The sequence below is a fragment of the Medicago sativa genome, chromosome 4 (assembly GCF_051527215.1).
Source record: "Medicago sativa cultivar Bolivia chromosome 4, Bolivia_mono, whole genome shotgun sequence".
Taxonomy (NCBI): domain Eukaryota; kingdom Viridiplantae; phylum Streptophyta; class Magnoliopsida; order Fabales; family Fabaceae; genus Medicago; species Medicago sativa.
Genome location: NC_140752.1, coordinates 87,333,448 through 87,350,866, shown reverse-complemented (window position 1 = coordinate 87,350,866; position 17,419 = coordinate 87,333,448). Strand labels below are relative to the sequence as shown.

At 36.0% G+C, this 17,419-nt stretch overlaps 1 protein-coding gene and 1 long non-coding RNA gene across 3 annotated transcripts; both read right to left on the bottom strand.

Moving 5' to 3' along the window:
* Positions 1 to 5,698: 5,698 nt before the first annotated feature.
* Positions 5,699 to 10,189, bottom strand: LOC146933249 (uncharacterized). Of its 2 annotated transcripts, XM_085704993.1 has the most exons (11): positions 10,052 to 10,189; positions 8,848 to 8,925; positions 8,119 to 8,284; positions 7,397 to 8,041; positions 7,075 to 7,269; positions 6,915 to 6,995; positions 6,729 to 6,812; positions 6,474 to 6,614; positions 6,269 to 6,393; positions 6,102 to 6,177; positions 5,859 to 5,985 (listed from the first exon to the last, which is right to left on the bottom strand). In XM_085704993.1, the coding sequence occupies exons 1-11, from the start codon at positions 10,066 to 10,068 to the stop codon at positions 5,887 to 5,889; spliced, it is 1,707 nt and encodes a 568-aa protein (XP_085561119.1). In that variant the 5' UTR covers positions 10,069 to 10,189; the 3' UTR covers positions 5,859 to 5,886. The 2 variants fall into 2 exon arrangements, with proteins under 2 accessions (XP_085561120.1, XP_085561119.1); XM_085704994.1 differs by lacking the exon at positions 8,848 to 8,925 and having other exon boundaries at positions 5,699 to 5,985.
* A 5,492-nt stretch (positions 10,190 to 15,681) lies between these two features.
* LOC146933248 (uncharacterized) lies at positions 15,682 to 17,296 on the bottom strand. The gene is made up of 3 exons (XR_015008420.1): positions 16,845 to 17,296; positions 16,272 to 16,367; positions 15,682 to 15,906 (listed from the first exon to the last, which is right to left on the bottom strand). It is a non-coding gene; the product is annotated as an uncharacterized LOC146933248 (long non-coding RNA).
* Between the last annotated feature and the right edge of the window lie 123 nt (positions 17,297 to 17,419).

Below are 17,419 nucleotides of genomic sequence, written 5' to 3'. Positions count from 1 at the left end.
TGTGTCTAATTGCCTGCGCCACCTCTATTGTTAAGCAATTAGTAGTTAATATGTGTACTGGGTTATGAGCACGACCTTGGACACAAACAACACAGGCGTGCTGAAGGAAACATTTTACATTCGTACTTAGCACGGGCGTGTTTGAAAGTGACACGGTCGTGTCAATACACTATGTTCTAAGTTGATCCAGAATGGGAATAGAAGGCACGCCCGTGTGATATATTAGCACGGTCGTGCTTATGAGTACTGATGCTAATGAAATTTATAGCTGATAATCAAGCACGACCGTGTTTATATTTTGCACGGTCGTGTCATTACAATCTGGTCATTAGTTAGTAATGTGAATGGAATACACACGATCGTGTGTAAATTGGGCACGGTCGTGTCAACATACTATGTTCTAAGTTGAACCAGAATGGGAATAGAAGGCACGCCCGTGTGATAGTTTAGCACGGTCGTGCTTATGAGCACTGATGCTAATGAAATTTATAGCTGATAATCAAGCACGACCGTGTTAATTTTTGGCACGGTCGTGTCATTACAATCTGGTCATTAGTTAGTAATGTGAATGGAATACACACGATCGTGTGTAAATTGGGCACGGTCGTGCTACATATTTTTTACAAAGTTGTCACCACAGCATGCTCAAATTGTATTTCCTTACCACATACGTAAATAATACCACATACAATTTGGAATCATTTACAATACAACCTGAACAGAATTATAGATTATGACACCGACAAAGATTTACATATGAAGTTAAACAAACTTAAATTGAACACAATTAAGTTTTGAACAGAATTTTTGATAGTGCATGTTCAAAGAAACTTATACAAAATTCAAATAGAACCCAATATAACAGTACCAGTAGTTGATGAAAGATATGTAAACAAAAGTAGCGTTAGCAAGTTCAAAATAACCCAACATAACAGTTCCATAATAGAAGCAAGAAACTTAAATAAAAAACCAGTAGCAATCATCCAAGAAGCATAAGCAAGCAAAAAACCTATCCTCCCTACTCCGTAAGTCACGAACACAGATTCCCAACATTAGACTCCACCTGGAGGTTGGTATTCAATTTTTAGGTGCTGCATCATTAGGTTGAGCATATGTTGTTGCGTTTGGTTGTCCTGCCTCATCTGCTGCACCTCAGCCATCATCATTCCACGCCATTCCTGCTCCTCTTTATAATGCCTTTGATGCTCCATCCTCATCTGTTGAAGGTCGGCCCTTGTCCCTTGAACCTCAGCCTTTATCCTTGCACGCCAATCATGGTCATGTTGAACCTCCGGCAGCGGTTGGTCTTCCTCCTGGTCATCAGCATGTACGTCATCTCCATCATGCTGCTCTGCAGGAACTTCTGTACCTAAATCGGAATAAATCCAGTTTTCTACATTTGATGTGTCAGTCCTATCAGGATTTGGCAATAGAAATGAGTCATGGTTCGCAACCCTCAATTGAAATTGTTCTCTCTTCCCCCCACTCACATCCTTAATCATTTTCATTTGAATCAGTGTGTCAATATTGATTCCATTGCAACCATGAAGTGGATGTTCATCACGATACAATTTAATATTTAACGTCTTGGCCATGAACTCTATCGGTCCCCCCACCACAATCTTACCACTGTCCTGTGTCGCAACAGACGCCATATGGCTTAAAAGATAGTAACATGTGTTTACTTGTTGCTTGTTGACCATAGCCCATAATATGAATAGTTCATCGGTCCTAACCGTCCCCGTTTCCTTTCGACCGAAGATGGAGCAAGCCATAACCCTGTGAATGTAGCGGAAAACAGGGTTGTGGATGGAACTAGCCTTAGCAGATTTAGGCACAAATTTCCTCATTCCAGTTATTTGATGCCAAAACTCATCAGGATCATAATTCTCAGGCCTATTGTTCGGGTTATGAGAATCGTGGATGAGTCCCGTGCTTGCGAACCCCATCCGTTCACAAAATTCAGTTAGTGACATGCTAAATTCACGGTTATCCAGGCTAAATGACACATTGTTGTGTTGTGGGTCATCAACATTATCTTTATCTTTTCTAAAACACAATGTACTAAGGAATTCTAGGGTAATGTATACCTTTGTGGAGTATGAATGTCCTATAAATTTCCCCCATCCTATGTTACCAACCAGATCCCTAACATTTTCTCTCATACCTAAATCATCTAGAGTAGTTTTATCGGGATACCTGCTCATTAAGAGACCTCTTCCAGCAAGTATGTCGAACCTCTCCCTTTCCTCTGCTTTCTTTAGGATAATTCCAAGTGCATAAGGCTTACCCTTCTTTTCCTTGCCATCACCAGAGCCAGCATCAGCAGCAACTTCCTTTCCCTTGCCATCAGTAGCAACTTCCTTTCCCTTTTTCTTCTTGGCATGAGAAGTACCATCATCAGCAACCTTTTTCTTCTTGGCATGAGAAGAACCATCATCAGCAACCTTTTTCTTCTTTACTTTAGATGAACCATGATCATCATCATATGAAGCATCATCAACAGCATCATCAACAACATCATCCTTTCTCTTTTTTGTCATTTTTGAATTTCACAAAAGGAAGAAAAATTGGGTTTTGGGATACAAGTTTGGTTTTTAAGATTGATTTTGGTAGGGAAAGGTTGAATTGATGTTGGGTTTATAGATTGGGGATGAGGATTTGTCTTTGATTGATGTTTAAACTTTAATTTGGTTGGTTTTAATTTAGGTTTGGAGGGTACACGAATTTGGACATTTGTTTGAAGATTGGATGATTTTTGATTGTGGTTTGGATTGAATGTGTTATACTTGTTGCTTGTTGTTGTTTTTGTTAAGATTTGGTGAAGTTAGCAGTTGTTTATATGGAGGTTGGGTTGGAAGAGAAGTTGATGGAGGTTAATGGAGGTTTAGGTTTTGGATGGAAGTTGAATGAGTGTGGTGAGAATGAGGAACGGTTACCAAAGACAATATTGATATATAAGTCTGCGAAACGCACACGACCGTGTTGTAAAATGACACGGTCGTGCGTATAGAATCTGGTAAGAACTAAAAAACCAAATAGATTTTCGAGCACGACCGTGCTGTATATTGACACGGTCGTGCGTACTTGTTCTGGTAAAACATAAAACCAGCCATTTCCAAGCACGACCGTGTGTAAAAATGACACGGTCGTGTTTACACGTATAAAATGGAAAAAAAAATGTTCATAAAATGGAAAAAGTGGTGGCTGGGAGTCGAACCCATACCCACCACCTCGTTACTTAGGCAAGGCACACTTATAGACTCATTCATAACCATTAAGCCACATGGGCGCGCATTCGTTATGGTATCAACTTGGGATGTATATAAACATTCGTTTTTTTGTCAACATATGAATTGCACGGTCGTGCTGTATACTAACACGGCCGTGCTGCTTGAAAATGGATGCACACCCTTTAATCCTATGCCATTTCCAAGCACGACCGTGTGTAAAAATGACACGGTCGTGTTTACACGTATAAAATGGAAAAAAAAGGTTCATAAAATGGAAAAAGTGGTGGCTGGGAGTCGAACCCATACCCACCACCTCGTTACATAGGCAAGGCACACTTATAGACTCATTCATAACCATTAAGCCACATGGGCGCGCTTTCGTTATAGTATCAACTTGGGATGTATATAAACATTCATTTTTTTGTCAACATATGAATTGCACGGTCGTGCTGTATACTAACACGGCCGTGCTGCTTGAAAATGGATGCACACCCTTTAATTCTATGCCATTTCCAAGCACTATAATAGCTATATATATATTTATTTATTCTGGATTTGATTGCAATAGGTATAGATTACAGTCTATTAACGATTTGATGGCACATACCTTTGCTTTTGAATACTTTCCTACACCATGCATATGTCTTTCAACTGCCATGGCAGAGATTCCATAAAGTGGATGCTCCCTCACTCAATCTTTAATTGTTTTATACATGGTTTTGAACTAAATTTCAATTGCCTTACACTATAAATACATTCACATTGTTACACTTGAGTATACCACTACTCAACTCTTTCTTCCTTTCCTTAAAAAAAATACAACTCTTCCACTATGGCTCTCACCCATACACACAATCATATACATGTTATGATTCCAGATTCCCCAGAGGCATTTTTTGGTGCTGTCAAATTATCGTTTATGGTTTATTTCTCTACCCCTATTTTATCAACATTGAAACATTTATTTCGGCTTCATCTATTACATTCTTCCTTATATTTTAGTATGTAATATTTTTGTTATATTATAATTTTTTCAGGCACGTGTTGAAGTTGATCCGGGTTTTGTCGAGGCATACACTAATGATTTTGATGACGTGTGGAACGTTGTCACACCTTATGGAAATATCGTAACACTTGAGTTAACAAAAAACTTCTTTAATCCAACTATAACCAATGGTTGGAACACACTGCAACAATACCACAATTTCCCAACCAACGTGGTTGTAAAGTTTGCTTACTATGGAATGAATATATTCAAAGTCCACGAATTTCGTCAAGTCAATATCTTCAGCCAACTGCCTGCCTTTCACAGTAGAAGTTTGAAGCGAAATGAAATCAAGTTTTTTGATATTCAATTACGGGAGGGTCTAACAATGAGAAACAAGTTGGTAAAGTCAACTATACTTACTTTAAAATATTAATTATTGGTAATTATTATTACATATTCTTTTAATAATATATTAATGAGTTTATTTTTAATGTCCTTATGCAGAAGTTACCTTCGGACTTTAGTCAATACATCGAACATAATGTATGTCGAACTTTAATGTTATGTGGAGATAACGGAGATCATCAGCTTTTTAATATCGTTTCAAACAGTGACGGAAACTACACTCCAAACTGCATAGCAAAAATCGGACCAAAGTGGAATAGATTTTGCCGAAATAATAATTTTCAAAGTGGTACAACGATTAGATTTAAGTTTATCCAGAATAATTATGATGTATGCCATGTGTTTATTTTAGGCTAGTTTATAATTATCGTTTTATCATTTTCAATATGTAACAACCACCGTATAATTATGATGTATGAGACGTTTTTATTTTAAGGTAGTTTATAATAATCGTTTTATCATTTTCAATATGTAACAACCAATGAAACTAAAAAAATTAATGTTAATAAAAAAAAAGGTGGAGGCTGGGACAATCATAACCCTTGAGCCACATGGGGCGCTTTCGTTAAGTTAACAACTTCATATGTATATAATTATTAGTTCTTTAAAACACTTGGACCGGCACGGTCGTGTTGTAAACAAACACGGTCGTGCTTCTTTAAACTGGATGCACCTTATAATATATGCCATTTTTCGAGCACGGCCGTGTGTAAATATGACACGGTCGTGTTTAAACGTACTGGAACTAAACAACTGAATGTTAATAAAAAAGAATGCTGTGAATGGCACGGTCGTGTTGTATACTAACACGGTCGTGCTTAAACGTTCTGTTCAACATTTAACAACCTACATATTCTTTAACACGGCCATGCGTTACAATTGCACGATCGTGCTAATGGTTCTGTATAGAATCAACTTTTCATACATAATTGCATGGACATTATAGCATAGCTAAAAGCGAAATAACATAATTAAGGTCTACCAAATTCATGATAAACCAAGGATAAAATGTGTTCATCAACAATCATTACAAGTAGATAGTCAAAAGTCAGCGGTACGTACCAACAAAATATATGGGCTCCATAATCAAAACATATTAATAATATTCAAAGTTCGGATAAAACCATAAGTGATAATGATATTTCAGCTTCCGATCAAACCACTACTTCACTGCAATAATGGTTTGTTAGGAACCTAACGACAACACTAATCGTCGTCTATATGGATGGGTTTATTAGCCGGGCTATCTATGGTCTTCAATTATGCATCAGTCTTTTCCAAAACCTCAAGGCGTAAAATGTTGTGGTCCCCAATGAGCAAGTCAGCTGCAATCTTCATCCTTACCGCCTTCTCATTCAGCTACATATGATAAAATGGAGTAATTAATCAACAGTAAAAATGGAAAACGAACATTGACTTTACTGTAAACTAAAGGATGCCGTCAATGTATCAACCTATAATGTATTAGTACTTACCGGGTGAATCAAACAGTTCGGGTGGAATAGGTGTTCCATGTTCATCCAGTGAATCACCCATACCCCTGAATTGTCCCTGTATGGACAACAACTTAAGTTATCTCTACAATCATATGGCGACCCTATCCAAGATGATTCATAAATATATAACAATTATAGTTCATTACCAGCTGGGAGGATTGGGCATTCCTAGAGTAGCCTCAACAATTTTGTTGTACTGAAAACCAATGGACTTATTGCGAAAGACATTGCTATGTCCACCCGCACGTACAATGTGATACAGCAACACCCCCTATAATGAAGTTTGCATCAGCTTTTAAAGTATAAAACTCGCGGGAAGTATATATCTAAATACTTTAATAACACACTCACAATTTGTTTCACTTTCATTTGTCTGGTTGAAGAACTTATAAGTGGACAATTTGAGTCAAGCCGGTAGGTGATCATGGCTTCAACATCTACAACCATCAGGTACCATTGAAAATCTGGGGCAACCCTCAATGGAATGTAAATCTGTACAAAAATATGGTGCAATTAAAATTAGAATTATAATCGACTCCGGTTTAAAATGTATAACATTGCCTACACAACATATGCATATAATCCAATAGTGTGTTGCAGACTTACAAACTTCAAATTTGGGAAAGGAGTCATCCAATCTTTGTACTTTTCTCTTATTTGTGTGACGCTGACTCTATCCTCCAAGTCCAACTAATTGTAAACAAAATAAAATCAAATCTATTGCATCACTACGTTTTTGATTACATAACTTGTACAAAATCTGAAAAGTTAACTATAGATTTGTAAGTTCACCGCAAACGAAGGGGGTAATGTCCACACAGATTGCCTATCAACTTGGTTACGTGTGATCCTTGCAGCAGCTAATGCAATTGCCTTCGATATAAATTTAATAACAGTAGTTAATGTCAATATAATCAAATAATGTAAATTTTAAGTTGAATTGGGTTCATACCACTTCATTAATTGATTCACCAGGCGTCAGGCATTTAAGCTCAGCTCTTGTTGCCGTCAACCCCATTGTCCACACTAGTCTCTCATTTCTCAAATTACTATCAGATGCATGATGAAAAAGATAGGTGCACACTTGTGCATCTCTAACAACAAGTCTTTTCATTTCTAATGAAGTTGGGTCAGCTGTCTCCTTTCCCTGAAATGTTACAAAAAAATAAAAATTAAAATTAAAAAAAATGGTATATGCATGTAACCCATGTACATCGTTATCATATTACATGTTTAAGATAAACATAAGTTTAATAATAATAGTATTTGTTTACCTTTGACGTTTCCCCATCCGACTTCCTTGCCCTTTTTGGTGTAGCTTCCTCCAGTTTTACCGTGACCTTCTTCTCGGATTGAGACAGTTTGGTACTTGTTTTCAACGAACCACGCATTGTTGGATTTGGTGAAGGGGTTTCTTTAAACAATTTCTTGTTTACACCATCTCCAGAGAATGTTGGAGGTGTCTTACTATTTCGTGCGTGTCTTTTGAAGTCGCTACGACTTACCAGCAAAGTTTGTTTCTCAGACTTATAGCTCTTGGCTGGTGTATCTTCCTTCAACCAGTAATCAGGAACGAATGGTCTCTCAACAGATTTTGAAACATTCCTCTGCATTACACTTAGATCAACACTACGATCATCCATACTTTCCACTCCAGCGAACACGCTGCTGCTACACCCAAACCTCCCTCCACCGAAGTAATCTTCGTCATTTCCAGATTTAGAACTCCAATCCATGTCAGCAAGTTCCTTATCGAAACGTTCTTGTTCAGTAAGCAAGTCCGGGTCATTAGTTGGTTGCTTTTCAAAGTTAGTTGAATCATCTTTCCCTTGTGAAACTGCAATCACTTCCAGAGCTTCAACAGTGGCTTGAATGGCAAATAGAGAACCCCGTAATCCTACCACCTGATCCGTAATTCCCTGTTATACAACATAAAAATTTAGTTTCAACCAACATTGTCGAAATAATACCATACATGAAGATAAAAGAGGTGTACCTTTTCAACTGTGTTTTGTTTATTAGCCACTTCATACACAATTAGTTTCAAGCCTTTGATCTCTTCCATCACATCTTCTAGAGTTAATCCTTTTGGGGTAGGTGCTGGCGAATCCTTATTCGCGGCCGATTCATCAAAGTCATCTATGCTATCCATTGTATGTTGTCTACAAAAACATATGTTTTCAGATGTGTTGTTATGATGTTCAAAACACAATATGATTATCATGAACTTCGTACACCACATAACCAAAAACACATGTACAACACAGTCTATGGCCAACACGACCGTGTCCATATCTTGCACGACCGTGTCATTTAAAAGGCAGACTAGCACACTACAAGTCCAGTAGCTACTGACACGGCCGTGTCGACCACACGCACGACCGTGTACATTATGCAGAACCAAATTATAGCTCATTTGTACATTTTTTTATTAATAACATCATGGTATACATCATTCACTACTATGAAAAAAACACATTATGATCACACAAAAGGAATAAACCCTTTATGTTAGGTGTTTGCTATTTTCATAAAGAACTTTTGTTTTTTTCCTTTCAAGTTTTAAGAACATCAAATAGAACATCAACAAAAAGGACACTAAAAAAGGATAATGTTAAGAACATCAAGTTTTTTCCTTTCATAAAAAGTGATTTTAAGGAAACTTTGTAAGAGCTTTATCAACACACAAAATAACTTAACAAAAAGTTTATTACTGTACACCCACCGTAATGAAGGAGGATGTTGAAGTTCTTCAAGTTGGAAATCATTTTCTTCAGCCATTGTGTTCAGATATTTTGTTTCTCTAAGATTTTCTGATATGTTAGTGTTACAATGGATAGAGAATAAAGAGAAACTTTGCTTAAACATAGACATAACTCTGTGCAAAAAGCCTACCATATGATGTGTCTCACTATCATTGGTCCATTGGTTATTAAAATACCAATATATGTCTTATGTTGATGTGTAAAGAAAAGTGTCATTTTGGCATTTCATTTACACTCTCACGTGCAACCTAATGGCCAAAGTATGGTACTAGGTTATCAATCTAATTAGTGGGCCCATGTAGTTACATGGAGTCACCATCAACTACTTTTATATAAAAAAAAAATATTAACTTAAATTGTATTGAATATTATATTTTCTTCCCTATAAATACACACCCTCAGTTCTCAATTTCTTACACAATTACTCTCTTCCTAACATACTAAATTTTCATTCTCAACATGTCAACTCAACCATCGGCGCCTGGACCAGTAAAGTGCACCGTCAAGTTGGAAAATGATGGTTCTGTCCACGACGCTTGGTACTTGATACCAGTCGAGACGCTATCCGAACTATTTCGCTACTTCAACGAATATTTCATGAGGTACTATGAACCAACTCGTAGGGTGAAAAAAATTTACTGCATAACACCATACTACTCGTTGGAAACTGTCCATAACGACTGGAAATTAAGCTACGATGTCAAGCATCTTGAAACCGACCGTGAGGTTGAAAACATGTTTCGATGGAGGACAAACGTAGGGGACCCTTTGTATTTGTATGTTACAAGTCAATTATCCAACTAATAGATCCCACCAATTATTGCTATTCTACTCAATGTATCATATTTTTTTTATGTTTTTTGGCATTTGTGATGTGAACCTCATGTAATCGTTTAATTATTGTTATATTATCATGTTGTCTTTGCAAGAAGTTTTACAGAATTCAATGTTGTTTTGTTAAGCTCCATCAACAAAAATAATATTGTTTTGTTAGGTACATTTAAATCAGTTGAGGTGCAGAAATTGATATACATAATTTGTGGTCAAACATTGATGTAAATCATCATAAATAATAAAAAACCAACAACAGTTTTTGTAAAAAAAACAAAAAAACCAACAGAAGTCTAAATGACATAAGTAAAAAAGTACACTTAGTTTTCATACCTTTTCTTCATGTCCATGGCCACATCCTGTTAGAATTGTTACATTCCTATTTTCCTTCTTTATAACCATTATCTTAATGAAACCTTTGCCCCAATAGATGATAAGAACGTTGATTTTTTCCACTACAAATGAATAAAAAAAAATATTATGCAATATACTATGTTATGTAAATTCATTTTATCAGAACTAGACTAACAAAATTATGAGATTGTGCATCTAAATATAGACTTTTGTATAAAATTATTGGTCTGTAAATTAAATGTTAGTATTTAATATCCAACCAACAAATGATAAATGTTAATGGTATGGTTACACCAACCAAAGTCTGTCAAAAATATTTGATTACTATAAACCAGAAAATAAAAGAATCTCCTTCTTATCTACAATTGACCTTTTTCCTTGTACTACTACACATGGGAGACAGCTTTTTCTATGTCCAAATCACAATCCAAAACAGCTTTTTCACTATAAGGTACCCATCAAAGCTGACTTTCTGTCAACACTGTTTTGTCCATTGGATAAACCAGTGTCTCATGTACTTACTCAATTCAAATCAAAATAATTTTGGTTCCCACTTAGATTTTGGCCAATTTTTCCCTCTTTGCTTTTGGCCAAATTTCGAAATGCTTAATTAGGGTTTAGGTGGCAATATTTTGAAGGTGAGAAAAACACAAGAAGGGGGGTTGAATTGTGTTTTAGAAAAATTCTTCGTTTCTCCTAAAAACTGAACACACTGATCAGAAGCTAAGCGAGACAGCTTCTGAAGTGATAATCAGAATCTAAATGCAGCGGAATAAAACAGAGAGAGAGAGAAGAAGAACGACACAAAGCAATTATACTGGTTCCTTCCACAATTCGGAAGTAGTCCAGTCCCCCTTGCACTTCCAAGGAGATTTCACTATGAGTAATATCTGATTACAAATGCTCAAGCACACAAGCAAGAGACTTCCAATGCTCAAGCACACAAGCAAGAGACTTCCTTTGCTCAAGAACACAATCAAGAGACTTCCTGCTCAAGCACAACTGCAAGAGACTTCCTAACTAAACAAAATTACACAGAAAATTGTTTAAGGTTGAACACTTGATATACAATCAGAGGTGCTCACAATACAAATCAGATACAGACTCAATGGACTTAAGAATTTCTAAGATATGACTTTGAGACACAGAAATTCTAAGTGAATGCAGAACAATTTCAGCAGAGGTTTGGTACTTGTGAAAATCTTGTGAGTCTTTCGTTCAGCGTTCTTGCATTACCAATTCTCTAGGTCTTCACTCCTTTATATAGAGGTGTGAGAGAGACGTTGTGAAATTGCCAGCACACCAAAGAGTCGTTGTTGAAGCTTGATCTTTCACCAATAATCTTTTGCCTGATTTGGCTGTTGTCCTATGAAGAACAAATTTGAAATCCATTCCTTATCCAAAGGAACATCTATGCAGGCGAAACCGTATTCTGGAGCTGTTTTCTTGTCCTGTAGCGCGGACACAAAACAGAGTAGTGGAGAACGTGGTTGTACAATTCGTACAAAGTACAGTGTCAACGCTTTCGTCCAAATTGCAAACACACGCCTTCAAACACCTTTGAAATGACCGTTGCAAACTCCACTAATCCTTTGTTTGTGTTTTCGAATCCAATAGACAGCTTTTGCATTGATAATTCTTCAATTCTTGATTCTTTGCAAATCCAGTTGATATTCAGCTTCTGGTGAAATGGCTTCTGATGAGGCAGCTTCTGATGATGCAGCTTCTGATGATATGACTTCTGCAGCTTCTGATGACGCAGCTTCTGATGCTGTGGCTTCTGGACCTCTTGTCTTCAGAAGCACTATTCTTCAGGAGCAGCTTACTTCAGGAGCGCTATTTCTTCAGGAGCAGCTTGACTTCAGGAGCGCTTTTTCTCTTCAGTAGCAAGTTGCCTTCAGGAGCGTCCAAGCTTCAAATTTTTGTTGTTTCCATAGCTCTTTATTTGCTCATTCAGAACCAATGATGATGTAACTTTATAATTATGGTCCTGTACACTTGAACAAATATTAGCTAGTCCAATTTACAATTTTTAATACCTTGTTATCATCAAAACCCTTTAAGGTTCATTGTTAAACACATTTTGTTCCAACAATCTCCCCCTTTTTGATGATGACAAACAAAAGTATTTAAAATTGATCAATTGTTGTTAATCTAATTAACAAGTTGACTTTGGGGTTCTGAGGTTTGTAAGCTCAGAATCTGAGGTTTGTAAGCTCAAACTCCCCCTGAGTCTGATAGTCTTTAAGGTGAGGTTTGTAAGCTCCCCCTAAGTTCTATCCAGGTTAATTAAATTCATTTTTCGCGCAATAATATTATCAGAGCTTAAAAACAAAATTGAATCATTGAAAGAATTAACTTATAGATAAGAAGAATGGTTCAATTAATTTTACTTGAATTTTGATACTCCTTCGTTCGTTCATAGCTTATACCAATAAGGTAAAAAAAAAATGATAGAAGGTTTTCAAAAATTTCAAATGCCATTAATGGGGCTCAGAGCCTTTAAATACTTGTCACATATACTCCCCCTTTTGTCATTATCAAAAAAAATTAAAATAAATTTAAGCATAAAAGACAAAAAGATATGAGAAAAACTCAAACAGGAGAGAGTATAAAAGAAAGTGAACTAAATAAGTCAGAGCAAAATATATGAACATGTATATCAATTGTCAGAAGCAGCTAAACAGTCAGAATCAGTAAGCATTCAGAAGCAAGAGAAATAAGACAAGATGGTTTCAGAAGCAAGGACTAAGAAATTTTAAAACAGACAACAAACAAAGAAAAACACAAGGGTGTGCAACTAAGGGTTGGTTTGTTGTTGTTTCTTCATCTCTTCCATTTCTTCAATCTTCTTCTTCAACAGTTCTTCAAGTTGTTGTTGCCTCTGAAGAAGAGCTTGTTCCCTTTCTCTAGCTTCTTGCTGCTGCTGTGCCATCTGTTTCTTCAGAAGCTTACACAACCTGGCTTCTCTGGTCAAGTAGTCCGTTTCTGAGAAGAAAGGCTGGTTTGCCAGGAGCAGTGTAGAACTTCTTACTCTGAGACTCTGATTCAGATGCTCCATTAACTTCCTGACAGAAGCTTCCTTGCTTCTGATGCACTTAGCCCTTAAGCTTTCAATTAGCTCAGTTGCCCGGTTCTGAAGTGATGCCCAGGAGTCTTCATATGCACTTGTGAAATCAATTGTCCTTCGTTGATCCACAAGATTATGCAATTGACTAAGGATTGTCAGTAGCTCAGAAGTAATATATCCAGATTCCAGGATGTTTGTGGGTGGTTGTTCAAGGATTTCAAGATCAGAATCACTGATTTCCAAATCTTGAAAAGGGTTAGGAATTGGAATGGTAAAGTGTGTTTGAGTGTTTGAAGATGAAGGCTGGTCAGAGGCAATGTGAGTGGTAGTGGTTGAGGCTTGAACATTGACTAGAGAGATGTCAACATCCATGGGAGTTGGTTCTGGGGAGTGTTCAGGTAAAGGTTGAAATTCAGTTTCAGTTGGTGGTTGTTGTGGTGAAGTTGATGTATGAGTGTTGAGTTGGGGGTCAATGGTAGCTGTTGGTGATTGTGGGGGTGTTGTGGGTTTATGTGGTTCAGGTGTTTGTTGATGGGGGTTTTCTGAAACAACATTTTCAGAAGCAGCTGCTTCTGGAGTTGCTTCAGAGGCCTTTTCTGAGGTAAACTCAACATTTTCTGGAGGAATCATGTTGAGAGGTTGAATGTTAAGGGGTTGAGGGTTAAGGCGAAAGATAGTCTCAATGACTCTTTCTCTCTGCACAGCCATTTCAGCCAACTTCTCATTAATTATGTGACCAACTGGTTCATAAGTAGTTGACTGAGAGGGCTTTTTGTTGGTTTTGGTTGATGTTGGCTGGCTTTTTACTGGTTTTTGAAAGAGTTGGGCTAAGGGTATATCATCATCAGAATCATCAGAATCTGATAATGGTGAGGATGCGGAATCTGATGATATATTAATTACCTTCTCTGGTTCAGGATCAGAATCCTCTTTAACAGACTCACTGGTCATCAGCAACAGTTGCTTGGCTTCTGAAACTACAGACTCTTGTAGCTCAGCAGCAATCTCCATAGCTTTTCCAATAGCTTCTGACACAATAGTAGCAACTTCAGTCTTCTTAGAAACATGAGGGAAGTTCTTGGTCCTCCTTACTGCTTGCTTCCTTTTCTTCTTTGGTATTGCAGGTTGATCAAGAGTAATGCCAACATCCATGATCATCCTGGAATCCATGTCTTTAATGGCTTCTTCAATAGAAGGTACTGATGAACTACCAATTTTGAGCTTGTCAGTAGCAACTTTTGCCTTTTTAGCAGATTGTTCAACCTCTAGATATTGCTCTGCAGTCATCTTTCTTTTTGACTTTCTGCCTCTGGCTCGTGGCAGAGCACCACCATACATTTCCTCTGGAATATCTTCCAATCTGATTCTCTGATTGGTTGCCTCAAAATGTTCCTTGATATAGTACATCTGCACTTCAATGGGATCCTTCTTGCAGATGGGTGGAAAGTCCTTCATAAGATCAGACTTAACAAGTGATTCACTCAAATCTGTATGAAGCTTGGTGACAGCAGGGATCAACTTCATATTCTTGAGGGTTTGTGCATTAATGAACTTTCCAGTTTTAGTATCAAGCAGCTCATCTGTGAAGGCTTCAGCACTGCTCAGCTTGTCCAAGACTCCTCCTTGATAGAATATTTCTGACAAGAGTCTTCCATAAGGTACCCAGGTTCTATTCTGCAGCTGACTCTGTTTCAGACACTCTATCAAGTATTTGAACATATATTTTGGCACGTTCACTTTCTCCTTCTTAATGAAGTGCTGAAGAAAGACCTTCTGTGCCAAATTGGGTTTCTCACTTCCACCACATGGGAGTAAGTCCTCATTCTGAATCTTCAGAAGCAGCTTCTTATCCATGCTTAGATCAGCATACTTTCCTGCTTGCGTTGAGTTGTACAGTGCCAAGTTTACTTTTTCCTTCCAGAGGCGTTCTTCAGCTGTATTTGAGAGATCAATTCCAGAGTATTTTCCAGAGGCCTCTCTACAGAGTACAGCTTCTATCTGCCATTCCGCAATTCTTACTGGAATACCACAAATACTCACTACTACAAAAATGGGCTTATATAGCGCTTTTTTTTGGCTTTAGGTAGCGCTTTTGAAGCGCTATTGTAAATGGCGCTGGTAAAGGTAATATAGCGCTTTTTTTTCTGTATAAAGCGCTAGCTATAGCAGGGTTTATATAGCGCTTTATGTCAAAAAGTGCTAGCAAAGGTTATCCTTAGACAGCGCTTTCAAAAATAAACGTCATCTAAGACAAGTTTAAAAACAGCGTTTTTGTTTTAAAAGCGCTATGTAACAATAGGTTTAGATACACTTTATAAAGGAAAAAAAGCGCTAGGAAAAGCATTTATTTTATTTTATTTTTGTCAAAAAAAATTCCTTTCCAGATAGCCTTTTTTTTATTAATTTAAAGTAATATATATATATATATATATATATATATATATATATATATATATAAGTCTGAAATTTAAAGGGAAATGTATATAATTTAGGCACATTATAATTGAGACTATTATTTATCGAATAAAACATAACCATATCATAAAAAATGTATGTATATATAGCATAAAAGTCAGAAATGTATAGCCTCTAATATGGTAACATGGATATCTCTAAGAGTTACAACTAATTAGTTGACATAAAGATCAATATCTTCTATGGTATCATGCAGTCTTCATCTATCTTCTTGGTCTTCTCAACATTTTTATCCAAAACAAGCACGCAAATCATCATTCATTTCCAAATTTCGTTCACTCTCCTCCACCTGAATATATACCAGAAAAAACCATTAAGCAATAACGCTATATTATATTAGAGATAAATTCAAAGTACTACTGATCATGAGTAGAAATTAAAGCAAGATTATAAATTAAAACAACTACGTACCACTTTTAGCAAATATATTTAGAAACATTAAACTCACCTTATTATAAAAAAAAAAATCATATAACTTTTAGGCTGATCATGAACCGACACCATTCTTCTTAGATTTCTATTAGTTTATCTTTTGAGTATGTCACACACTTGAAATCATCAATGTACTGTATATATTATAACATTAAAAATAACCATGTTACTTAATAAACTTAATTATACATAGATATTATACTTTAATATAAAAAAACATACCAACTTTGGAATCTCATTTAGTTTTGAAATGAGAATATCTTTCATAAACCTCATCACAAAGTACCCGCAATCTATACCATTTTCTTGGCAAGGACACTACAAAAAATAAAATAATAATTAATTGTATAAGTTAGTTTATTTGGTATGCCATGTAGAAGTCACGATGGATGATTATGGAATTGATTAGTAGGTTATACAAAAGGCATATGCATAGTGTATATCATATTATCACATCATTCAATTAGTTTATTAGAAAATAATTCTAGTCACAAACAAAAAGTGTTATTGTTTATATATATAAAAAAAAAATTGAACCAAAAGAAAAATTATTCATCTTACTAGTTGTGTAGAGTTTAATTAAACCCAAAATCTTTAATAAACAATTGTCAAATTTCAGTAATTATTCATCAAACAAAAATTTTGAATTTTCGATTGTCAAATTCATCCTAATCACTAACAGTGAAGTCTTAAATTTAGTTTGAACCTTGAAAACCTAAAATATCCAAATGAAAATATGAAAAAATTAAAGAATATTTGAGTTAAATTGAGGTAAGGAAAGAATGAAGATGGTACCTGAGATGAAGAATTGAGTATTGAAAAAGCTGTAACCGGTCGACGGCAGCGACGATATGATGCACCGCAATTAAGAGTGAGATAGAGGTGGTTGTTCTGGAATGAATCGAAAGAGACGGTTATGGTTTTGGAATAGATCGAAGGAAGCGAGTGATGGTGATGAATGAATTGATAGATATAGGTGGTTGGTGATGAATGAATCAATAGAGGTGGTGGTTCTGGACTGAATTTCCTACACACGATCTAATGAAAGTTTTGAGTAAAGTAGTTTTGGGTTATGTTATTAATTGCTTTAAAAAATACGTTTAATGAAAATTATGTTATAGTTTTTATTTTATCTTTAGGATGCATTAAAATAGGAATTTCCATTAAAATTGGGATTCTTTGTTACTTTTGAGTATATAACAAAAAGAAGTTACGCTTTGTTGTTAGTGTATAAAGCGTTTTTTTTTGTGTAACAAAAAAAAGCATTTTTTTTTTCAAATATAAATAAAAAAACAAAAAACACAAACTTCACGAAAATTATGTTATAGTTTTTATTTTATCTTTAGGATGCATTAAAATAGGGATTTCCA